This window comes from Aptenodytes forsteri, unplaced genomic scaffold (assembly GCF_000699145.1).
Source record: "Aptenodytes forsteri isolate BGI_AS27 unplaced genomic scaffold, ASM69914v1 Scaffold647, whole genome shotgun sequence".
Classification (NCBI taxonomy): domain Eukaryota; kingdom Metazoa; phylum Chordata; class Aves; order Sphenisciformes; family Spheniscidae; genus Aptenodytes; species Aptenodytes forsteri.
The window spans coordinates 53,988-77,359 of NW_008795889.1; the positions used below are offsets into that span (position 1 = coordinate 53,988).

The 23,372-nt window shown below is 59.6% G+C and overlaps 1 protein-coding gene across 5 annotated transcripts in view; it reads right to left on the bottom strand.

Moving 5' to 3' along the window:
• Positions 1 to 17,950, bottom strand: part of KIF1A (kinesin family member 1A) — a 33,883-nt gene extending 15,933 nt beyond the window's left edge. For 2 of the 5 annotated variants that reach the window (XM_019473377.1, XM_019473376.1), the window contains exons 1-25: positions 17,845 to 17,950; positions 13,519 to 13,595; positions 13,235 to 13,414; positions 12,656 to 12,721; positions 12,285 to 12,463; positions 11,813 to 11,924; positions 11,349 to 11,426; positions 10,962 to 11,027; positions 10,668 to 10,685; positions 10,218 to 10,293; positions 10,025 to 10,103; positions 9,605 to 9,747; positions 9,151 to 9,177; positions 7,567 to 7,700; positions 6,961 to 7,040; positions 6,543 to 6,618; positions 4,213 to 4,292; positions 3,818 to 3,924; positions 3,107 to 3,190; positions 2,802 to 2,982; positions 2,647 to 2,719; positions 2,303 to 2,396; positions 2,017 to 2,165; positions 1,679 to 1,857; positions 1,452 to 1,589 (exon numbers count right to left, since the gene is read on the bottom strand). In XM_019473377.1, the coding sequence (XP_019328922.1) occupies positions 1,452 to 1,589; positions 1,679 to 1,857; positions 2,017 to 2,165; positions 2,303 to 2,396; positions 2,647 to 2,719; positions 2,802 to 2,982; positions 3,107 to 3,190; positions 3,818 to 3,924; positions 4,213 to 4,292; positions 6,543 to 6,618; positions 6,961 to 7,040; positions 7,567 to 7,700; positions 9,151 to 9,177; positions 9,605 to 9,747; positions 10,025 to 10,103; positions 10,218 to 10,293; positions 10,668 to 10,685; positions 10,962 to 11,027; positions 11,349 to 11,426; positions 11,813 to 11,924; positions 12,285 to 12,463; positions 12,656 to 12,721; positions 13,235 to 13,414; positions 13,519 to 13,595; positions 17,845 to 17,950 (2,582 nt within the window). Of the gene's footprint in view, positions 1 to 12; positions 138 to 364; positions 504 to 1,451; positions 1,590 to 1,678; positions 1,858 to 2,016; positions 2,166 to 2,302; positions 2,397 to 2,646; positions 2,720 to 2,801; positions 2,983 to 3,106; positions 3,191 to 3,817; positions 3,925 to 4,212; positions 4,293 to 6,542; positions 6,619 to 6,960; positions 7,041 to 7,566; positions 7,776 to 9,150; positions 9,178 to 9,604; positions 9,748 to 10,024; positions 10,104 to 10,217; positions 10,294 to 10,667; positions 10,686 to 10,961; positions 11,028 to 11,348; positions 11,427 to 11,812; positions 11,925 to 12,284; positions 12,464 to 12,655; positions 12,722 to 13,234; positions 13,415 to 13,518; positions 13,596 to 17,844 lie in introns of all 5 variants that reach the window. The other 3 variants (XM_009284217.1, XM_019473375.1, XM_009284218.1) reach the window with 3 other exon arrangements.
• Positions 17,951 to 23,372: the final 5,422 nt, after the last annotated feature.

The window sequence follows — 23,372 nt, forward strand, 5'->3', positions numbered from 1 at the left end:
AACCTCACCAACCTTCCTACTAAACTGAACAGGGGGGAGCGGTCGTAAAATGGATCCCGGCCATCACACAGCGGGCACTCCGGAAAGATGTCTTCCTCCAGGTCCTCCGCCTCCTCCTCCTCCTCCTCCTCCTCCTCCTTGCATGTGTTGAAAAGAGGAGAGCTGTTGCAGCCAGGAGATATCTGACTAAGGTTAGTACAACAAGATAGAAGACAGGTTAACACCAGCTGTTCCAAACAGAGAGAGCAAGAATAGGAATTTTGCTTTTTTGGGGGGGGTTTTTTTTTTCGGGTTGTTTTTTTTTTCTGGGTTTTGGGGTGGGTGTTTTTTCTGCTGCTACCAAGGGATGTCGGGAAATAAAGACCTGCCCGTCCGGTGCATCTGCAGGCTCGGTGATGTCGGAGTCGGGGTTCGAGAAGGTAGGGGAGGGGGTGAGATCAGCCATGCGCTCGCTCATGCATGTGTTGAAAAGAGGAGAGCTGTTGCAGCCAGAGATATCTGAACTAAGGTTAGTACAACAAGATAGAAGACAGGTTAACACCAGCTGTTCCAAACAGAGAGAGCAAGAATAGGAATTTTGCTTTTTTGGGGGGTTGGGTTTTTTTTTTCGGGTTGTTTTTTTTTTCTGGGTTTTGGGGTGGGTGTTTTTTCTGCTTAAACCAAGGGATGTCGGGAAATAAAGACCTGCCCGTCCGGTGCATCTCTAAAGGAAGCCACCAATGGTTGTTGGCTATAAAGGGCGGAGAAAAGAGTGACCCAAGGAACTGGTGCCAACAGTGGGGATTCCCCTCGCTGGCTTTGTGGGCAACGCAGGGACGGAGTGGGTGGCACGATGCTCGCCACCATCCCCGCTGCCGAAGGGAATCTCTCCACGTGCTGTGGCACAGGGGGGGATGCTTCCGTGGCAGGTGCGGTTGGTTGGGCCGTGCGGCTCAGCCCCCTGCTCCCTCTGCCCGCCGAGGCAGACCCCTTCTCTGGGGTGGCTCATCCTTGTCGCCAGCACTGCACCCTTCAAACCGGCGTGCGGGAAGCACACGGAGATGCACAGCACATACCATACAGACAGATGCTTGGACACCAACGCGTGCACATGGACGCGTGCCCGCCGGGGCGGAGGTCACAACAGCACGGGCTCTCGGTCTGCTGGACAGCCATGGCCCCCTGCCTCCCACCAGCAGCAAGCCAAGAGCCCGTGCCTCACAGCACTGTGTTACAGCAGGCAGCGGGAGCGTTGCCAGCAGCTTGCGGGTCCCTTGGGGTCCCGGCAGCCAATGCAGAGGAGAGCCATCGCAGGCAAGATGGGCCCTGACCAGCACCGGGGGGCCAATGCATCCTCCCGCAGCACGGCCCCAGGGAAACGAATGCTCTGCGCACGGCAGAGCCGGCGGCACTTCTTCCCACAGGGCTGCCTGCAGGTCCCAGCTGCGCTTAGAAGGAGCCGAAGCGCTCACCTGCCAACCAGCCTGAACCAGGGGAAGCGGTCATAGAAAGGATCTCCGCCGGTCACCACGTTGTCACAGTCCTCGATGACGCTAGAAGGCACTTCTGCTGCACGGTCATACATTTCACGCATCAAGTCCAGGCGTTGCCTGCAGGCAGAGAGGGATGCGGTAGGCAGCAGTGAGAAACTGGGCTGAGGCCAGCCACACCCTCTCCGGCATGGGCATCGTTCACCCACCTCAGCTTCTCCAGGGTCCAGTAATGCGTTGCCCCGTTCTTCTGGTCCTGCACCTCTACAGCCACAATGGTCCGGGGGAATGGCCGCTTCTCCCGGTCCTTGGCAGCATCGGGAGGCAGCAGGTCAGGAGGGAGAGGCGAGTACAGCGTGTCCGTGAGGAGCACGAACTGGAACTGGACCTGAAGAGGGGCAGAGGGGGATGGTGAGCCACCTGGGAGGACAGCGGGCTCCGCGCAGTGCCTTCAGCAACCCCCTCCTCGGCACTTCCTCAGCTGCCCATGCTTGTGGCCTCTGCCGTGGGTGCCACAGCAAGCCAGAGAGGAGCCCCAGGCACCCACCTTCTTCTTCAGCTCCACACTGATGGCGTTGGCTTCCTTGAGGAAGATGGCATTGCCCCAGAGTAGGTCACGGAGGGACGTGAACTGGTACCACTTCCACTTCCTAAAGGCCCAGAGGGCCAGCTCAAACTCCCGCTCTGTCCACTGCACTGTGGGGACACGGAGGGACAGTCACCTCACCACTGGGAGGGAAGACATTGGCACAGAGGTGCCCAGGGGACCCGCAGTCCACTCTTCTTGCTCCCACAGAGAGCATCAAAACCCTGTGGTGGCACCCAGCCCTCACCTTCATCCTCAGGTTCTTCCTCTTCCTCGTTTGCCTCAGGGTAATACCTAGAGTCCATCTGCTTTTGCAAAGCCTCCAATTTGCTCTCGTAGTCCTAGGGGAAGCAGGGAGAGGGATGATGCAACACACAAGGTGTGACCTTCCTCCATGCTGCCACATAGCACTTCTCCCCCCCGCAGGAACTCAGCCTCCTCCCTCCTCTGGATCCATGTTTATGGGGACAACCCCAGGAACAACAGGTTTGCCCTTGTTTTTAGGACACACAGAGCCACCCCATGCAAACATCTGCCAGGACTCAGTCATGCCTGGGCAGCCTCAGAAGGAGCCAGGTCCTGGCCACCTACCAGCCTCTGCTGCTCAAGAAGGTAATTCGCCTCCTCCCGCTCCCTCCGGTACTGGTCCTCCAGTTCTTGGAGCCTGGGACGAACAGGGAAGGAGCGGATAACCAGCCTGCAGGTGGATACCCAACTCCCCATCACCCCAGTCCCCATGCCCTCACCGCTGCTCCATCTCCTGCTTCATGTCGATGCCCTGCTTCTCCAGCAGCTCTCTTTGGGCGAAAGCCCAGTCCACAGGCTCAGCAGGGGTCTCGGCGCACGGGGTCCGCTCCCGCTCTTGCCGAGCCTGCTCGGGGTGGTTGAAGCGGAAGACGTGGCTCTTCCCCATGATGATGCGGTTTCCTACAGGGATGCATGTGTGGTGGGGGGAAAGGGCGTGGGTTTAATGTGGGACAACCTGCAGGGCCCCATGGGATGGAGGGAGGCGGGTTAGATCAGCGCTGGTGTGCTGGCTCCAGGGACCCACCTGAGCGCAGGATGCTGGGCTCTGTCACCTTTTTGCCATTCACATAGGTGTCGGCACCTTCACAGGGCTCCAGGGTCACTATTACTGCAGAGACGGTGGGAGGGGTAGAAAGGGAGCGAAGGTAAGGTGGAAGCAGAGGGATAAATCCTGCATCTCCCACTCTGCTGCTCCTGCAGCCTCGGAAAGGGAGAGCTGCCCCAGCCAGCACCCCAGATGCGGAGTGGGGGGACACCGGGGTACCCACCAGTAGCACCCACACCCTGGGCAACCAACAGAGCTTGGCCAACCTCATGTTAATCAGAGCAGCCCCAAGGACTAAAAGCAGTTGGAGACTGGGCATGAGAGGAGATCAAAGCCTCCAGCATGCATCTCCAGGCTCGTCTCCCAAAGCCCTTTCACCCCCAGGTTCCTGCTGGTTTGCAGGGTGAGCTCTGCTCTGCGTCTTGGGTGGTGGAATCATCAACGGTCTGCTCTTCCCTCCCACCCTGGTCTCCCTGGCTTGCCTCCACAGCAGCTTCCACGTGCCTTGCATGAGCTTCCCTCCCAGCTAGGTGAGGGCCATAGCTCGCTCTGGAAGCACGGAGAGGCCGCAGTCATGTGGGAGAGCCCCACAATCTGAGGAGGGCAGGATCCCCAGCTGGGGCAGGTGCTGGGGACACACAGAGGGACTGGGGTCCCCAGGGAGGTGGAGTCCCTTCAGACAAGGAATACCTTCACCGCCGGTTTTGGTATCGCTGCGGAAAAGGCAGTGCTCTTCCTTAATGAAGTGCCCACTGAGAACGATGTCCTGCCTCTTCTCTGCATCTTCCCGGCCAACCCTGCCGGGGGGAAACCCAGCTTGATCTTTCCTCAAAGCAGCCCTTCCTTGGGCCTCCCCCCAAAACCATCCTTGGAGCTGACAGGAGCAGCCCTTGGTGCACAGCAGGACCAACGTCCCTAACGAGATTGCCAGGCAAATACATTGTTCCCACATGGCTATGGCACTTTGGGGATGCCCCAGGAATGGTGCCCAGCCCGGGGACAGCTGTCACCAGGCTGCCCACCAGGCAACTCAGGCACTGAGATACGGGCTAGGCTCCCACCACTCCACGAGACCTGGCCCTCACCTCGTTATCCCGTCCTTGATGTAGTAGAGAAGACACTCGGACATGAGCGGGTCCTCGTTCAGGTTGACCAAGTGGGGTGTCTGGGAGAGACGAACAAGGAGTCACCCCGGTGCACCCCGTCGACCCGTGCACTGAGGGATGCTCCCGAGGGAGGTGGGAACTCAGCAGCACCTTAGGCTGCTGCCTGCATGGGCTCTCCTGCCCTCTGTAGCTCCAGGACAACATGCCCAGGCAAGTACTTTTCAAGGAGACTGCAGAGAACCGAGCAGCTGGGATGAGGATGACCTGCCTCCACATGCCTCCTTGCTTTCCTCCTCAAAGGGCTGAGCCCTGGGCACCCTTCCACCGGCTGCCTTTGAAAATTCGTGTTGCAAACAGGCCCAACACGCAGCCAAACATTTCCCATGGGGAGTCCCTGATAGGGCTTAGTGTCTCCTAGGGCGGGACCCTGCTCACCTGCACTGCGTGTCCACAGGCCCTTGCCTCACCATAGCTCCCAGCTCCACTGCAGACAGTGTAACTGAGGCAGAGACACATCCCATGCAGTGGTTGGTTTAGGATGAGAGAAACTAAAAGTGCCCGTTTTCCTCCACTGATGGTACAAGGACAGATGAAGCACCTAAAAGAGCAGGTTCCAGACCAGAGGTTCAACCAAAAGTAGTGGAGACCTGAAGCCGTATCTCCAGGCTGAATTTCACTCCCTGGTCTCCTTCCTAACAGTTTCCTCCCATCACTTTCTTCCCCTGGGTTACAAATGACTTTGTTCTTGATGAGAGGGAAGTTTCTCCCCCGGCCACAGACTTCTCTGGCTGCAGCTAGCTTATCTCACCCCGTCACAAGCTGCTGTGATTGCACCTTCAGGCAACAGGCAAAGTCCCGTGAGTATCAGTAGGTGAAGTTCTGAGTTTCCCAGAAATAAGAATAGAGACCATAAGAAACATCTTATCAGCCCACTGACACGCAGCATGCAGACGTTTCCCTATCACAACAGTGCTATGAGCCCTGGCTGATAGAAGAGACTCACTCCAAATGGTGCAGGAGAGCTGGAGGTCAAGGGAAACACAGGCTCTTCTCCATGGTGGCTGGCAGGAATAAATTGGCTGTAACGTTTAACCTCAGGCCCCTTTAGGCAGACACGTAGCCCTGGGGTCTGAACTCCTTCAGCTTGCAGTTTTTCTCCAGATTTGCAAGGCTGGCTAGTAGAAGGCAGATGCTCTACCTTCCACTGAGCTCCTTGGAGATGTAACCACTCCAGCAATGGCATACAGCAGGACAACAAAGTCCTGCCCTGCTTTGCCCTTAACGAAACAAGGTTTTGCACGCTATCAACGCTAACTTTCCTCGCTAGCCACTGGAGAAGTCAGAGGAGTTTCCACCCACCAGACAGCTGAAAAGTAAGGAGGCACCAAGACCACCACAGCAATGCCCCACCTCCAAGACCAACCTGCTTTGGCGAATAAACCCCGACACTTTCTACACAAAGGTCTGGGGTCCTAAGAGGCAGCAGCTAGGACGAGAATGAGAAACAAAGACGACGGTGTAGAAATTTGTCCTAAAAGCCATGCCAAGGCACACAAGGGGAAGGTCCTGAAGCCTTCATCATCAAATGTCACCACCTCAGCTGGGGACACACGCATCTACAAAGATGTTTGGCCAAGCCAACCAGCATCACCTGCCAGGGCAGCTCTCAGAGCATCCCTCGGTGCAGTGGGAGAGCTGAGCGAGTGCGCCCTGGTCCTACCTGCACGTGCCTGCACCTCAGCAGCCCATGCTGCTCTGCGGGCTTCATGGGGTTGGGGCTGTGAACTGGACGTCACTACCACAATGATTATACAGACGAGCGAGGGGCAGCGATGTGCTGTAACTGGTGGTTGGCAGGGTTCGCTGCCACACTAACTCTTTGGGGCACAGCCAGTATTTTCTTAGAAAATACTTCCCAGGATGCTAAAAGCAACAAAGTGTATGGAATGTTTCCACACCCACATTTCTCAGCGAGGACTTGCCAGTTTCAGGGGCGGCAATTTCAAATAGCCCAAAGTATGGATTTTTATAAGCTGACACTGAAGTCCAACACAGTGATCGTCAGTGAAGCGCCACCTGAATGGGGACAGCATCCAGGCAATGGGGGCTGGACGTTTAGCCATGTGTTTCTACCGATGTTTGTACCCAGCAGGGTCAACACTGAGATTTCCCCCTGTAGGTTTCAGAGCCAAGAAAAGGCTAGTGAAATATTTGGGGCTGGCCGGCAGTGACAGGGCAGGTCGGAAGGGAGCTGTGGGGGTACAAACCAGCCCTCGTTTGCCAGGAAGAAGAAAATAAGATGATCCTACCTTTTTAGGAGAGAAAACACCCAAGGTGCCTCCGTCCTCCCTCATGGCCACCCCCATTTCGGCCAGCAACGCCTCCCTGAAGGAGCAAGGGAAAAAAGAGCCTGTCAAAGCCCCACGAGCCCCTGGAGCCGGCACTAGACAAGCCCAGGACAGGACCCAAGCCCACGAGTTTGCCCCATGAATCACAGCCGTAGGGCTTGCTTCCATTCTCTCCGTGCCTCAGGAGAGTTTCTCAGAGCAGACCGCGTCCGTGCAGGCTAACGTGGTGGGCACTGGGGTGCCCAGGGGGCAGCCAAGGTACGTCTGGATGGTCAAATTGCCTGGCTGCTCCCAGGAACTGAACTGCTGTAGGCAAAGTGCAGAGGAGGGGAGATGCCTGGGGAACCCAGGCCATCCCATCCCACCCCAACCCACCTACCTCTCCATCCGGATTGCTTCCGTCCTCCGCAGCTTCTCCTCCCATGTCTCGTTCAGCTCCGCGATGATCTTCTCCGTTTCCTGGTGAGTGTGGGGTTAGCAGGGGGTTAGCGCATCCTATGGGCAGCAGACCTGCCTGCTCTGCCAGCCCAGCATGTCGCAGCGAGACAATGGTTCCAGTTTCAGGCTGGTTTAAACGAGCCGTGGCAGCATTTCACCCATGTCTTTCTATCATCCCCATGTTAAAAAGTGAGGCACAAAGACCAGCCTCTCCATCACCTTGCTGCCAGCCCGCTCCTGCGCCATGCTGAGCCAGGAGCGCCCATCCCGAGCCAGGAGCACCCGTCCCGCAGGGCAAAGGTAGCAGTCACCCCACAGGGAAGATGGCAGCACCAGGTGGACCCTACCACACCAAACCCTCTCCCGGCCAGCAGTCCAGAGCACTGGGCAGCTCTGAGTCTGTCCGCTCTGCAAGAGCATGCCCAAGCATCGCTTCCCGTGAGAATCACCCATAATGGGTTTCCAGAAAACACTGAGCCCCCGCCACAAGCCTCAGTGCAAAAGCGTTGAGCTGAGTCCTCCATCCTGCCAGGCACCGGCCTCTTACCTTGAGCCTTTCGATTGCCTCTTCACTGCCCGGAGCAAACATGATGCGCTCGTGGAGGCTGGCGACGGAGGCGGCGCGGCTGGACAAGGCCGACAGGGAGGAAGAGGGGCTGATCCCGGCGATGGCATTGGTCACTGTGGAGAGATTGTCATGGCGGTGACTCAGCTCTGCCCCTCTAGCATCATTATTGTTCTCAAAGTCGGACACATCTACGGGCGGGGAAGGAAGGATGGGCCAGGGAAAGACACATGGACAGGAAGAGAGAGAGAAAGAGAAAGATAGAGACAAGAAAAGCTGTTGGGAAAAAAAAAGAGTGGCTGGGTGTGTCGAGAAGAAAGCCAGGAATTACAAGGAAAAGGCACAGGCGATAGGACAGCGGCGCAGGCAGCAGCAGGGCAAGGGCACGCGCATCTCTCCCCCAGCCCGGGCAGCCCCCCAGAAGCATGGGGCTGTTTTGGGAAGCAGCTGCAGGAATAGCCCTGGAGCCTTCCTGGGCTCCTGGGGATGCTTTTTTGCAACACCAGATCCTGCAGCCATCAGGTCTGGGATCAACCGTCCTCACCAAGAGCGTGCCACTGCCCCTGTCATCCTCCCCCACTGATACAGCCCAGGTGGTTTTCTCTGCCCGGCTGCCCCAGATTAGCTGGATCTGGGGACAGAGAATGAGAAGGGAAGGGGAGGAGAGGTGGTGGCCCTCCACCCTACAAAGGGGTTGGGGGGACGGAACAGGAGGAGCCATGGGATCCCCTCACTGGCAGAGGCCAAGCCCCCGGCCTGCTGGAGCAGCGCCTGGGCCAGGCAGCCAGAGAGAGAGAACAAAGTGAGAGCAGAGTGGCAACACGCCCATTACAGGCAGCAGCGCTTGCCTGCCAGCACCCCGAGCATCAGCTGCCACCAGACCCCATGGCAAAGGGATTGAGGTATCAGAGATGCTCCTCCAGCCCCAAGAAGTCACAGGGGCTCGGCACACTGTGCCGGAGGCGGGCAAGGCACAGGTTAGCGGGTGCAGCGTTAGTCACCCATCTCCATCAGCCCACGTCCGGGGGAGCTGAGCCAGGAGGGGACGGGCCAGGTCCCCATCTCCTCAGCAGGCTTGCCACAGCCTGGCTACACTGCCTGGCCGGGCGGGGATGGGGCGATAGTGCTTATCCACAGGCAAAAACCTCCTGGCCGTCACCACACACCCCTCTATCAGGAGAGCACCGTGCCAGCCCGCCCAAGCGCCGTGCCGGGCTCCAGTCCCGACAAGCCCCAGCGCCAGCAGAAGCAGCAGCAGCAGCAACAGGAAACATCATGACAGCATGGAGGAAGGAGTCCCTGTGGGGATCAGGCCCTTGGCATGGTGGAGGGGGAGGACACTGGTCCCTCCGAGCGCTATCCCAAGCCCAGGTGCTAACCGCGACTCTGCCACCATCCCCTTTGCCAGCTCCCTGGGGACGGCCAGCCTGTGGGCAAGCACCTCTCCATCAGCTGGGGCCAGCTACATGGAGCCCTTCCCCATGCTGCACAGGTGCCCCTGCGCACAGCCTACGCCTCCCAAAAGCCGTGAAGCAACAGAGAGTACCAGTGATGGGGAATACACACATTTGGATCCTCCTGCAGCAGGATGGGCTAAGAGAGAGAGAGAGAGGGCAGGGAGCGGAGGTAAGACAGAGAGAACAGAACAAGAGTGGGTTCATCTCAGTAGGATTTCCAACAGCACACAGAGGAGAGGCCACGGGTAGGTGCAGCCCCGGGGACATCTTCCTGGCACCTCTGCCGGCTGCAGTATGCTGAAGACGGGAGGTGGAGGGGGAGAAAGGGAGGTCTGCTGGGTGTAAAGCAGCTCCTCCTGCTTATGGGAGTGGGCTGGGGGTTGTGAACAGATGCACAGGGGCTCATCGGAGGTGTCCCGGCCACGCTTCGGCAGCGTGATGCTGCCGCATGCCCGGCAGAGCAGGATGCAGGGCAGCTGCGGGGATGCCAGCCCCACAGGCAGGGGGGACTCCAGCCCACCTCTGCCTGGAGCCACTGCCAGAGAGCATCAGGCGGTACCTACTGTCAATGATGTCCCCAAGGCCCTGGGCGTAGAGAAGGTCGCGCAGGCGTGCCACCTCATCCTTCAGCTCCCGGATGAGCTTGTTGTTGGGGTCCTCGTTGATGACAGCATTGCAGCGGATCTGCTTGGCACGGTCGGCGTACCTAGGGAAGGACAGAGCCCTGAGCAGTGGCAGGGGGGGCAAACCCCCAGCTGCTGGGCAAGCGGGAGTACCACTGAGCCACTCCAGCAAGCAATCCTTTGGAGGATCCCAGCGCCGGGGCAGTCCTTTGGCCTCTTGTCTGAGGTTGCAGGGTCCCCCCACAGCACCCCCCCAGCCAGGGTTGCCACAGAGGTGAGGAGAGCACGTGGCAGTGCCTGGGTTTCAGAGACCCTCCCTGCCCTCGCCCGCTGTGGGGGGACAAGGGTACTTCTTCCTACCTGAGGGTGCTGAGGGTCTCATCGTAGTTGATGTCGGCAGGACTGAGAGCAGCGACCATGGCTGTCCTGGAGTTGCCCCCTGCCCGGAGACATACACTTGCATCAGGGAGATGCTGGTCCCCATGCCAGCTGTCACCCTCCACTCAGCAGCTATGCCTGCCGCCAAGCCTGTACCTCCCACCCATGTCCTCACCCAGGTTCTCCCGCAGCAGCCAGGTCAGCACTGAGTCCCGGTACGGGATGAAATCCGTCTTCTTCTTCTTTTTGTTCTGGGGGACAGAAAGTGGAGGGAAGGGCTGTCAGGCTGCCTGCTCACTTCAAAGGGAAGGTGACAGCCAGTCCCCAGCCATGGGGACTCGGCGGAGGATGGCTCTGCCCGGCTACCGCAACCTCAGGCAGCTCTGCTCAGTTCCACAGGTCCTGCCTGTGAAATGCTCTGCCTGGGTCAGGCAGTTGTTTAATGCTGAGTACTGACAGCCACAGGGTGAGGAGGGTGATGAGGATGCTGAGGGCTCTGCCAGCCCCCGGGAGAAGTGTGGCTTGGGTCCAGGAAGAGCCCCACCCCCACACCACCCTGCGACTCACTCCCACCCGCCTGTGCTAAAAACCAACCCCCTTTCCCCAGCCCAGCCAGGGCACCTACCTTGTTCGGCCCCGAATCCTGCAAAGAAAAGTGGAGAGACTGTTTAAGTGAGCTGCTCCCCTCCTCGGCGCCCACAACAGCTCCCCATCCCCCAAGCAGAGAGCGGCAGGTGCAAATCCCTGGGGAGATGGCAGCCTCACCAGCCCAGCTTGTCCCAGCCCTGGGGACAGCTTGGGATGTATCTGCCTGTCTCTTGGAGCCGGGATGCTCCATCCCTCAGAGCTGAGCCCATCCCTGCTGATCTGAGCCCATTCCCCCGCAGTGCTGCCACTCATCTGTGCTCCAGCTACCTACCATTTCGGCCAGGGCAGAGATGACTTTCCCCAGCGTGGTCAAGGACTTGTTGATGTTTGCTCCTTCCTAGCGGAGAGAGGAAAAGCCCAGATGCTCAGGTCCCATTTCAGAGCGGCGCTAAAGCCCGGTGCTCCAGGAGGATGAGGAAGTCCCAGTACAGGGTGGGCAAAGAGCAGCTGGTCTTACTGGGTAACCAGCACCTCCCAGCTGGGACTCATGGACCCCAGTGGAACTGGCACTGGGCAGATTTCAAACAAAACCCCATCAAGGATTGTGGCAGCGTAGTGGGCAAGGAACCAGGCAAGGAAAGGAGATGTCACAGCTGGGGACGAGGGGGCAGGACACGGCATCCCCAGTGGCAGAAGGGGACCTTGCGCCAGCTCTCACCTTTAGTCTTGTGCCCTTCGCACCAGTGGAGTCGGCTCGCTCACTCCCTGCCAGGTCCACCAAGCTGATTTTGCTGACCTGCAGGCAGAGACGAGGCTGTCAGCCCTGGCAGGCACAGCAAACCAGGCTCCGGCACAGAGCTGAGGAGGGAGCAAAGACCTCTTGCAAGGTGACACTGCTCTGAAGGCAGAGGTGGGCTCTGTGGGGTCATCCTTGCCAGGATTTGGCCAGGAGCAGGGCTAACATCCTTGCAGGCAGGGCTGGAGGGCACCAACTGCCAAATATCCTGTCCAGGGGCCAGTCCCTTGAGGGACCATGAGTCCAGCATGTGCCTGGGACTTATCTCCATCCTGTTTCAACCCTCCATCAGGCCGCACCATCTCATCCCAAGTGCTGTCGATAGCACACAAAGCCTCTCCCAGGTCCATGTGCGTTCCCCCACGTCACCCAGGCTCTGCTCTCACCTTCTCAGTGGTGATGTCTGTCTCAGCGTCATGCCGCTTCTGCGTGAAGATGATGTTGAACACAGCATGGGAGCGGCTGCTGGTCTCGTTCATGTTAGTGGCAGCCACTGTGCTGCGGGGAGAGGAGGACAGGGAGGTATGACATTCTGCAGGGGACACTGGAGCAGCTGGTGCTGGGGCCTGGGCTCATTTCAGGACAGGGTACGTGATGGGAACGCAAGTTTGGAGGACAGGAGAGGACTCTGGGAGGAGGCATGCAAAAGTCCAGGCTTTCTCCTGCTGGCTCCAGGGTGTTTTGAGAGCAGGAAGGAGGTAAAGTGAAAATAAGTGTGGGGGTATCCAATGCTCAGACAGGAGGGGACTGTCACCTCCAGAGCAGCCAGACCAGCAAAGCAAGGAAGTTAAGCAGGGACCTTCTGGAGATGTCTGCAAGCTCTCCAAATCCTGACCATCTCCTGCTCCCCCAACTCACCGGGCCTTGTTCCCAGAGTCCATGAGGTCCTGGATGTCATTGTAGGAGGTCACGGCCAGCTTGGAAAGGTCCTCAACATACGGGCCCATAAGGGGATGCTCCCTCACCCGGAGGTTCCCCTTGTTCTTGGGGTTCAGGAGGTCCCTCACGCGTTCACAGTATATCTCCATGTAGCTCACCTAGAGCAGAGGGCATGGGCAGGGCTAGTGGCTGGCAGGACGTGGACACTCCGTGCGTAGGCAGAATCAGGCCCTGCCCACCCACCCCACACCCAGGGACGGGACACCCCAAAGAGGGGTCTGCACACTGACATGGCTTGCAGAGCCGGGTGGGAGGCTGGAGCCAGACTAGGCAGGCAATGGGGTGCCTACCTCCACAGAGTAGGACATGTTGTCATTCGTCGTGTCATTGATGCGGGAGAAGAGGTCCTCACACAGCTGCGGAGAGAAGAGCCAGGCTGCTCAGCCCCCCACCAGAAGGATGCTCCTGCCCAGGATGCCCAGGCCACAGGGATTTCTACCTTCTCACCCCAAAAACCAGAGCCCCTGAGTGCTGGGATGGGTCCTGGGGAACTGGCAGAACCCCCCCTGCTGATATGGGGGGCTTAGCATCCCCAGATACCCCCCAGCGTCCTGCTGGGCCAGCACACAGCAGCTTTCGGCAAGCACAGCTGGCAGGGGCTCAGCACTTGGACTACTGCTGCTCACAAACACCAGCCTCATGTGGCCAGACCGTAATTCATCTGGTCTTGGAGGAGTCTGGCATGAACCTCCTTGTCGCCCTGTGCTCCGGCAGAGCCGTGCCGGCTCGCTGCCGCAGCAGGGCTGCGGTAGAACTTAGCAAAGCCTGGCTCCACTCCCGCCCTGCTCCCCTCTTCCCTCCCCGCTCCACTTTTCCTTTGGGCATCCCTCTGGGACCATGGGAACAGGCAGCTTTTCACCAGGCGGTACCTGCGGGATTATGCCTTGCTGGTCCTTCTCCTGCTTCCCCATCATGGTGTAGGATTTTCCAGCACCCGTCTGCCCGTAGGCAAAGATGCAGACGTTATAGCCTTCGAAGGCATGTTGCAACATCTCCTCGCCAATGTCCCGGTACACTTGCTTCTGAGATGCATAGTTGATGTCTGCGGGCTGCAGAGAGGAAGGGGACAAGGAGAAATTTGGCAAGGAGGTCCTCCTGCCTCTCTCCAGCCCAGCCCAGTGCTTCAGGCGGCCTCAGGCCTCCCGCCACTTACCGTGGTGTGGGACCAGTAGGAATAGTCAAAGCTGAAGCTTTTTGGTGTCTCTTTGGGCTGCTTCGGGTTCAGGATAGCTAGGGGCAAACAGATGGGAACATGAGGCCACCCAGCTACCTGTGGTACCCCCGCCATGCACATCCCGCTCATGAGGGGAGAAGGGTGATGGGGTTCAGTCTGAATCAGTCCTGGAAAGCAGGACCAGGACCCTCCAGCTCCACAGATGGGTCCAGAGCCCCCAGACCCCAACAGTCCCAGCAGAGGAGGTAGGTGCCACGGCCAGCAGAGCCTACACCAGCCCAGGGAGCAGGGCAGAGCCTTGCCCAAATGCTGGGCATGGTGTGGGGGAAACAGCTCCTTCCCTTGGGCTCCTCCCTGCTTCGGCACCTGCCCGTGGGAGCCCAGCACTGGCAGCGGCACGGGAGGATCACACCCTTCCTTCACCCCACAGCTGGGGGGGCCGTGCCCAAAGCCACATGTGTTGGCGCTGTGGGGTGGGAGTGGCTGTGGCCCCATCGGGGCTCCCCCAGGCCCCCTCCGGCTCCTGCCTCTCTTCCCCTGCACTTTCTTTTGGGTACCCAGCCTCAGCAGGGTAATTAATGCCTCATTTTACACCGCCAGCGGAAACAAGAGCCTGCTTTTTCCCATCCCCTGGTGAAAAGGACGTTGCCATGGAAATTGGAGACTGCATCACTTCTCTTCCTCGCTCACCACTTCCCCCCCCCCCCCCCCCCGTGTTTTGGGAGGGGTCTTTTGTAGTACTCGGGTTTTTTTCTGAAACAACAGATGTGTCAGAAGAAACCCAAACTGGCAGGGTAATCACGAGATCCAGCCATCAGCCATGTTAGGCGACACTGAAATGACCTTGTGGGTTGGCGCAGCACAGCTCCTGTGCCCGCAGCCCCCAGCTGCTCCCTGCCACTGCCGGGGACAAGGCCATACAACACCAAAGCCGACGGAGCTCCCTCCATCACAGCCCCAACCTGCCCTGCCCTGGGGCTGGTGCTTGGCCAGGGCTCGTGCCTGCTCAGGATTCAAGCTGGGACCTTCCCAAGCAGCCCCAGGCATGGCGCAGCCCACTCCCATGGGGGAAGATGCCCCGATGCGTGGCAGTTGCTTTCTGTTCCAAATTCCTCCTCCATTGCCACAACAGATTCTCCCCTGGGAGGGATCCGCCACTTCTGGCCTGAGACCTGTCCATCCCTGCCCGCAAAAGGCAGCGAGGCAGGCAGGTGGAGGGTGGGAAGTGGGGTCAGGATCCAGCCCCGATCACGAAACCGCAGCATGGTGCTGCTCAAATCCCCCTCACTGTGGGCAGGAGCCCAGCTCCAGCACCAGAGGGGCCAGGCGCTGGCTTCCTGCCTGCCTGCCCACTGGAGGCAGTGTGACTCAGATGCTCCAGATGCCTCCTGCATCCCGCGCAGACTAATTACCAAAGCCAGAGCTGCTCTTTCAGGAGAAGGGGCTGGGAAGCAACATCCCCATAGCAACTGCCCATCCCACAGCTGCAAACAGGGACGTGGAGGTCCCTTGCTGAGATCCAGACCAAAACGACACCAGGCCTTTCTGGACAGCCATGGAGGCTGCCCATCCCTGCCAGTGCCTGGTTAGTGTGTTGAGGGCGTGTGAGCAGCCATTGCAAAGAGAAGCAGGTGCGGAGGCCATGCAAGAAGTCAGATGGAACATCTCCGTTGGCTCCTGGGCTTCACCTGGCAGCTCCGCTATGCCACCCGTCCCCCCGGCTTGGGTCTGTGTATGCCCTGCAGAGGTGACCCTTGCCGGAGCAAATGGGAGCATCACCCCCCCAAAAATGAGTCCAACAGGGGCAAAAGCAGGAGTGGGCAGGATGGCAGCTGTTCTGCATCCCAGTGCCAGCCCACACTGGACACGGGGCGGAGGAGCAGCTGGGGATGGCGCCGAGTGGCTCCAGGCATCCCAGCTGCAGCCACCCAGCTGGCCTGGCAGGCCGGAGACAGGGACACAGAGGAGAAAGGAGCACACCGAGAGCAGCAGGTCTCCCGTCCCCGAGCTGAAACGCTCTCCCCATGCCCCTTTCATTCCCGTTTATTTGCCCCCGTGCGGCTGGATGCCACTGGTATTTTTTTTCCTCTCCTGTGACCAGGCATCCCAGGGCTTTTGCAAAGCTGCTGCAAAAAGATTCGTGCTCTAGCCAAAGGGGATTAAAAAAGGACGGGGGGGAGACAGACGTACAGACAAGAGGGGAGGAGGAAAACATCTGGAGATGACCTTCGTCTTCACCCTGAAGAGCCAGTGGCATAGCAGAGTGTAGCAAGTGGGCAAGCACTGAGCAGGATAAAACACAAGACCCACAGGAGAGAAAATAATCACTGTATTTTAAAGCCCGCGGAGGCACAGCTCCGGCTGGAGAATATTAATGGCCTTGCAAGATGAAAACTGGGGTTCCTTCCTCACCGTCCTGGCAGAAGCTGCCAGGAGAGGGGCCAGGGGTGTTGGTGCCCGGGCTGGTCCCCGCGGCCACGTGGAGGGGGGGATGCCACGGGAACAAAGCGGTAGTGTTGGTGGGCAGGCGGGCAGCTGCAGCACAGTGAGCCAAGGGGGCGGTGGCTGTAAGTCTGGGGGGAAAAGAACAGCAGAGAAGGGCTGACCCCTTCCTGCTCCGGCCCCCAGCGCCTGCTGCCCCCCATGGGGCTTAATGAATTAGGCAGAACAACAACCTCCCCCACTCCAGTACATGGGGGGGGTCTCTGCAAATAATCCCAGGAAGGAGGAAACTTGCTCTTACTCCCCGCAATCACATTTATTTTTGGCTTCTCTGTGAGGAGCTGGGGGGCCGAGACAGTCCCACTCTGCAGGGGGGGCAGCTGGCACTACTGGCATCCTCCTGCCTCCCCCAGCCAGCAGAATAAGCAGGAACCAGAGCCCCCCGCCGGTGCCTGCCCCCCAGCTGAGGGGATTAGCCGATGGTTTGTCCATTCATGGAGAAAAACCTCGCTGTCAGCAAAGGGCTGGCCGGGGCGCAGGCGCTGCCCCTGCCTGCAGCCCTGCTGGCCCCACCAGCGCAGGCAGGGGGATGAGGGGCCTGGGGTATGGCCTGGGGGTGCGTTGCAGAAAGTAGGGCTGGGGGCAGCAGGATGGGCATGGGCAGATCACTCTAAACAAACACAGCCATGGTGGAGGTGGGGGATGCCCGATGCTCTTGACCAGGCCTGGGGCGTGGCAGGTTCCCCCCACCCGTCAGGGCCAGAAGGGATGTCTCCCCTGCCTGCACCCAGGCCCGGGCACATGTGCAGCTCCTGCTGGGCCAGAAAGGCTTTCTCGCCACGAGGGGAGCAGCTCCGCACCCCGGGCTGACAGAGCATCCCTGCGCAACCGGGCAGAGAGAGCCCCCCTGGGACACCAGAGACCAGCAGACGCTGCTCCATGGACCCCCCCATTCCTGTTCCCCAGGCCTAGGGTGAGCGAGGGACCCAGCAGGGTCACAGAGCCGCCCTGCACCCTTGGGTGTCCTCCTCTCCCTCCTGCCAGGGTTGTCATGGCAGCCTGACAGCACGCGCTGCGGGGGTGGCTGGCACCAGTGTTTCACCCACTGCCACTGATGACGCAGGAAGCCCCGGGCAGGCAGGCAGGGAGGGAGGGAGTTATTTTAGACACTGTCCCATCTGGAGGCTTCCAGAGCCAAAGAGGAGGGATTCGGCCGCCTTTCCCACCCCGTACTTCCAGAAGCCATTATTTAAAGAGGGGCAAATGCCGAATGGGCTCCTGACTGGACAGTTGGCCCCAAGCCCACATGCTACATCCCCCCTCCCCAAGCACACCGTTCCCTCAGCAAATCCTGCTCCTGCCACTCCATCCTGCTGGTGTTGCAGCTCCAAGCCCCACAGAAGCAGGGATGGGTCCTGGCACACCACAGTGCACGGTACCCAGCCAGACAGTGCCGTCAGGAGCTGCTCACTGGCCAGTGCATGGCTTCCATGCTTCGGCAGGTGACCGCAGGCTGGGCACCCTCAGCTCCACATCCGCACACTGGCTTTTCCAGGCTCTTCTGATTCTTCCTCCCCCTTCGCCTGCCAGGGGATGCTGCCCCATTTGGTACCACCGAAACCCAAGGGCTCGGTGCCATGTAGATCCTGCCACTGCTGTTTCAACAGCAGGACTGCATTTCCCCGTGAGAAAGGTGACATCCCCCCCTGATTCCCTCCTCCAAACAATGCCTGATGCTATGGGCATCCACACCAAAGAACCCAGCAGCCCAGTGCTCGCCACTGTGGCTGGACCATGCACGCTTCTCCCCGGGCAGCACCCAAAGCCTTCCCAGGCCCCTCTGCCCACAACACCGGCACTCACTGGTGGTGCTTCCCGACATCTGGATAATGCATTTAGATTCCCGGCTCATCTCCCGGGAGTTGAAGGGCCGGACACGCACCGCCACCTTCACGGATGCTCCCGCCATCGCGCTGGCCGGAGGTGGGTCCTGCTAGTGGGGAGCAGCGGCTGTCCTGCAAGGAGGGAAGAAAAGGGAGTTAGGAAAGCTCGCATCCCAATCCCCATCTCACAGCCATGCCGGAAAAATGAATGGAAAGCCTGTGCAACGAAACCTCCCGGGAATGCTGGTTTACCTCTGCCCGAAAGATGACATTTTGTTTCATCCCTCAATCTGCCTGTGTTTTGCATCTCCCGCCTCCCCCTTGTATCTTGGGTCAGGACCCCCTGCTCAGTCCCAGGGGACATCCCTGCCCTTACCCCAGGGCAGCACCCAGAGTCTCCATCACCCTGCGGCATCACTCAGTGGACGCCCACAGCAGGGGACAGGGCCACGTAGGCAGCACCAGCACCTGCGTCACCCCTGAGGAACGGTTTTTCCATCCCGGGGTGCCAATGGCACTGAGCAGGTAGCCCCTCACTCGCAAGCAAGCCCACAAACCCCTGCCCATCACCCAAGCCTCCTGCCTCCGCTCCAGCCCCAGCAGAGCAGGGACTGGGCAGCAGGACCAGGTGGAAGGCGGGGGAGGAAAATGATGGCATTCGTTTCAAGAAAGGAGGCGGCTGTTGAACACAACTGCTGGTATTTGCCTCTCATTCCGTTCCCGGTAAAAGCAGAAGCGTGGTGTCAGCAGGAGCAGCACCAGCCAGCAAGCCGGTGGCGATCACACTTAGCTGAAGCTCCCAGCTCACAATCATTTTTCCACTCCTTTTGCTAATAAATTATTAATCACAAATGTCACAAGACAAAATGAACCACTCTTTAAGATCTCCCAGAGCAGCCGCTCATCCCAGCATTGGTGTCCAGGCTCTCTGCAGCCTGTCCCACCCTCTCCGAGCCCCAGTTAAGCCTCACTAGCATTGGCCAGAAAAGGATGCTGGCATCCTTCCCTTGACCACCAGGTCCTTTGGGATCAGCCCTGAAAAAATCCATTCCTGCCTTCTAATGTCCATGCCCTCTCCTGCCCATCCCCTGCTCCCTGGCTGCCCAGGCTGAGCCTGCTGGTGGAAGAGGAGCTCAGCACCCCGCAGCACGGGCAGGCACCAGCTCCTCCGGCATCCCTGCCTGCGGGACTCCTGCCTGCGGGACTCCTGCAAGGGTGTTTGCAAATGCCCTGGGGCTTTTTGAGCCTGGTCTTTGCCAGTGGGATGCTCGCTCTGGGATGAAGGCAATCAGGAGCGAGCAATGGCACAGCTCTGGTTACGTGGACCATGACCCAAAGGAAGTGGCGCAGTAAGGATGGGTCCTCAACACAAGATGGGTTTTCCCACGGTGGAAGTGAAAAATACAGCTGAATTTGTAGAAAAGAAAGAAGAAAAAAAATAAATCCACAGAATGGAAAGTGTCCCAAGAGAAGGAGATGGCTTTAAAACTAACTGAGGTTTGACAGCTCCGGTTTCATTTCCAAAGGGGGTGGGAGGAAAACCAATGTATGCTCTGCCCAAAGGCAGGTGTATTCATGGCACAGTGGGAAAATTTGCAGCCTGAAAGTATTGTAAGCTCAGCGCTTTCAAAAATGCTTCACCTGTTTTAAAAGCGAGCCTGCATCCCCAACAGCAGGAGGACAAATCTCCTGTTAGAGTTCCCAAACCGTCCTCTCGCTACCCTGCTGGGACAGCTCCAGAGTTCCCACTGCGCTCAGCCAGCAATCACACCCTTAAATCCCACCAGCTCCAGAGTTCAAGCATTTGGTCTCAGGTTTTCTTGAGCGCAGATTATTTTAAGCGGGTGTTTACCACCACCGTTGAGTTCCTGAACCGGCAAGCAGGCTGCCGCATACCAGCAGGCCTCTGCTTTCCCCACTTTGCTGTTTACTCAGATGGGGGAGAAAGGAAAAATTAAACAGGACTTCTTGCCAAAGGGGAATGAAAAAGTTGGTTTTGCCATGAAACGATGGGATATATTCCTGGGTGGAAGGGCTGCATCCTCACAATGCCATCGGCTCGAGCTGCTCCACCCTGCAGCACTGCTGGTCCTCAGGGATGATGGATCCGTTGCTGGGCTAAACCCCACGCAGCAACCAAAAACTGCTCATGTCAAACGCTTCCCTCTCCTCCTCCACAGCTGGGACAGCTTTCTTCCCCCCACTTTGCAGTCTCTCCAGCTCCCAGGGCTGCGAAGAGGTGGGTCAGGTCCCTGGGCTCCCGCCTTGTGGCACAGCCCTCAGCAAGAGCCACCAGCACCAGAAGGGCACACCCATCAGCAACCCCACCAGCCCCAGGACCGACTGCTGCCCGTCACAGGCAGCCTCAGACCCTGCCCTCGTTCCCTCCTGCCCCTGCACCGTTCCCATCACAGCCCCATCACTTCCCATGAAGCAGCTCTGGTTTCTCTTTCAACCCACTTTTCCAGGCACCCCGTCTTCCAGGCACTGATGCATGCCCTCCATTGGTGGCTGCTCACCCTCCTTTGCCAGGAGTGCCTGCTCAGCCCCACACCAGTAGCCCCCCAGCCCACCCTTGCTGGCCGTGAGAAGCCCCCTCCTCGCCAGCAGAACCCTTCCTCTCTCCCTGCCATCCCTATGCCCACATCCCGGCTTATTCCCAGCAATCCATCTGGCTCGCCTAGCCCAGTGGCACGGGCTCCTCTCCCTGACGGTATTCCCTGCTGCAGAGCCACAAGCTCGGCTCCATTTTCTGTCTCCATCCATTTCCTTCGGCTTCCTCGGCCGACAACACGCCGCTTCCCTCCTGCTCCTCTGCCGCAGTCTAGTCCCATCTCCACCACAGCGGCGCAAGGACCACTGGCAGCACCATGCCCCCTTGGGGAGCACTGGCAGCCCCCTGCCCAGCTCCTTCCCAAGCCTCCTCTCCTTCCCCTGACTCTTATTTTCTCATCTCGGCCGTGGCGAGGAATTCAGCCTGAGCCCATGTAACGTGGCAGCACCACCAGCCATGGCCAGCATCAGCATCACTGGCCACAGGCACTCAGCATCCTGCAGAAAGAGGGGACACACTGCAGCGGGCAAGCTGTGGACAGGCAGGGCAAGCAGGCGGCTCGAGCCCAGCCAGCTCACTCTGCCTGGGGACAGTCCACCGCCTGCTTAATCTGCCATCGAGAGAAATTCAATAAGCCGCTATCAACCTTTCGCTGGAAGCGGGCCAGCACCATGGCCCCACTCCCTGCTCCCTCCCCGCCTCCTCCTGGGGCCACCCCACACACAAGGGAAATGGCAGAGGAGGACAGCAGAGCCCCTGGGGCCATGGTGCCAGGGGGCACATCCGGACCTGTCCCCCAACTCTGCAGGGCATCTCTTCCCCTGTATCCTGCGCAGCCTGCTGCGCTCTGCCCACCCCTACCGGCACACCCGCCAGCCCTCGGTGATGAGCGAAAGGCCTAAACAGCGAGGATTAACTGGATCAGCTAAGATTAATTGGGCAGAGATTAGCTAATGAGAGCTCTCTTAAGTCCAACGGCTACAGACTGGCAGCCCTCCTGCCACCGCTGAGAGGTGACCAGTGGGATGGGGAGCATTGTCCCCAAGTGCCACCTGCAGCGAACTCTTCCCCTAAGGATGCTGCGGGGACATGCTGTGCTGCCTGTCCCCTGGGTGCTGCAGGACACCGGGGTTTGAATGATGCTAACAGTGGCCGGCATGGCCAGGATGCCCCATTCCCTGCGCCCAGCATGGGGCAGGGGCTGCCTCACCGGGGCCGCAGGCAGCTCTAGCAGATGAAGAGCTGCCTGCACCAAGGGAAATCCAAGGCGAGTTTCTCCTTTTGTCTGTGCACCTCCCCACATCACCTCAGTGGCAAGGGCAGATGCCCTGTTTGGCTGCACCTCCCAAGCCAAGGTGTTCTCAGCTGCTGACAGGCTTTGTTTTAATGAGCCCTTCCCCTACACCCCTTGTTGGGGTCCCCCAGCTCTGTCTGGGACCGCAGGACCCCACCCTCCCTCTGGGGACAACGGGGACAGTGGGGGACCCTGGGGGCAGCTGGCCAGGATGACGCGGCAACATCGGCACCTGCGAGACGAGCCCGGCGGCTGCTCCCTGCTCACCTCCCACCCCGCGCAGGACAAGGGGCTGTGACGGTGCAGTTTTCCCCGAAGCAGCACCCACAGGCAGGGAAGCAGCTCAGAGGACAGCCTGGGGCAGGGGCAGATACCCCCCCATCCCCAGCTGAAATCCAGTCCCCCCGCTTCCCCAGTGCCATCATGGCCACCCTGCCCTGTGCCTCCTCACCTCCTGCCCACCCCAATGGGGGACACGGCTTCGGGGCAGTGTTTGAGAATTTCAATGCGGTTTAAATTTGCAGGTAGCAAATTTAAGGCTGCGGATGAGGGGGTTTGCTCACCACCAGCCACCTCCCCATCCCTGCTGCAAAGGCGAGTCACCTCGCACTCCCATTGCCCATTCCCTCCACCCTCTCTTCTGCACGCTAAAACCCACATCAGGGAAAAGCCGCACGGAAAAGGCAGTGAGCTCCGGTGGGTTACCAGCATAGCTAGGCATGGAGAGGGGTGGGCAGCTGGGGGTTGGGGGGGAACACCAGGTCCCAACACCCCCCAGGGTTTGGGGGCTGCAGCTCTGGCTAAACGCGGGGGGGGGGAAAACACGCGGGGGGGGGGGCGGCATATTTGGTAACACCAACAGCATGCAGGGATGGCAGAGGCCACCACACCCCTGGCCGTACCTGGGGCGGGGCTGCTGCTCCCCCCCCCATGCCACTGAGGCCACCTGCTGAGGGGCTGCTCCGGGCACTGGGGTGTGGAAAGATAGCTATGGGGTGGAAGGGGACATGCTCGGCTGGTTCCTTGTCCTCCCCAAGCCCCACAACCGAGGTGTGGGACCTGAGCAGGCAGGAGACCCTGGCGCACAGGGGACTGCGGGGTCCAGGGGAGAGGATACTGCCCCATGGGGGAGAAGGAGGACGAGAAAGAGGCAGAGGAGGAAGACAATGGGGCAGGTGCAGGGCTGCTCCCTGGGAGCCAGGGTGGCCAAGCACAGGGCTCTGCACCAGCCCCTCCGCCCAGGCACCACCCCTTCCTCCATCCAGAAGCCATCAGCGCTGGCCCGCAGTAACATGGCGGCCCTCGCCCAGCTGCCCCCAAGCGCAAGGTCAGCAGCAGCAGCTCGTCCTTGTGGGGCAAGCAAGAGCCTCGGCTTTGTAGCACCTTCGCCAGCCACCCCCCTAGGTGAAAGCCCCAGCTGGGGCGCCCACTGCTCCCTCCAGCACTGTTGTTGACTCTGAAGCATAATGACGATGGCGCAAGATGGCTCAGCTTCATGGCCAGACCCACCTGCCCCAGAGGGGATAGCGGGGGCGGCTCTGGGGTGAAAAGGGGTCCATGTGCCCCGTCCCACGGGCTGCGGGGACGGCATCCTCCCCCTCCCCACCCCAGGCTGGTGCCGGGGCCGCAGAGGCGTCGCCCAATCGCCGGGAAGGCCCCC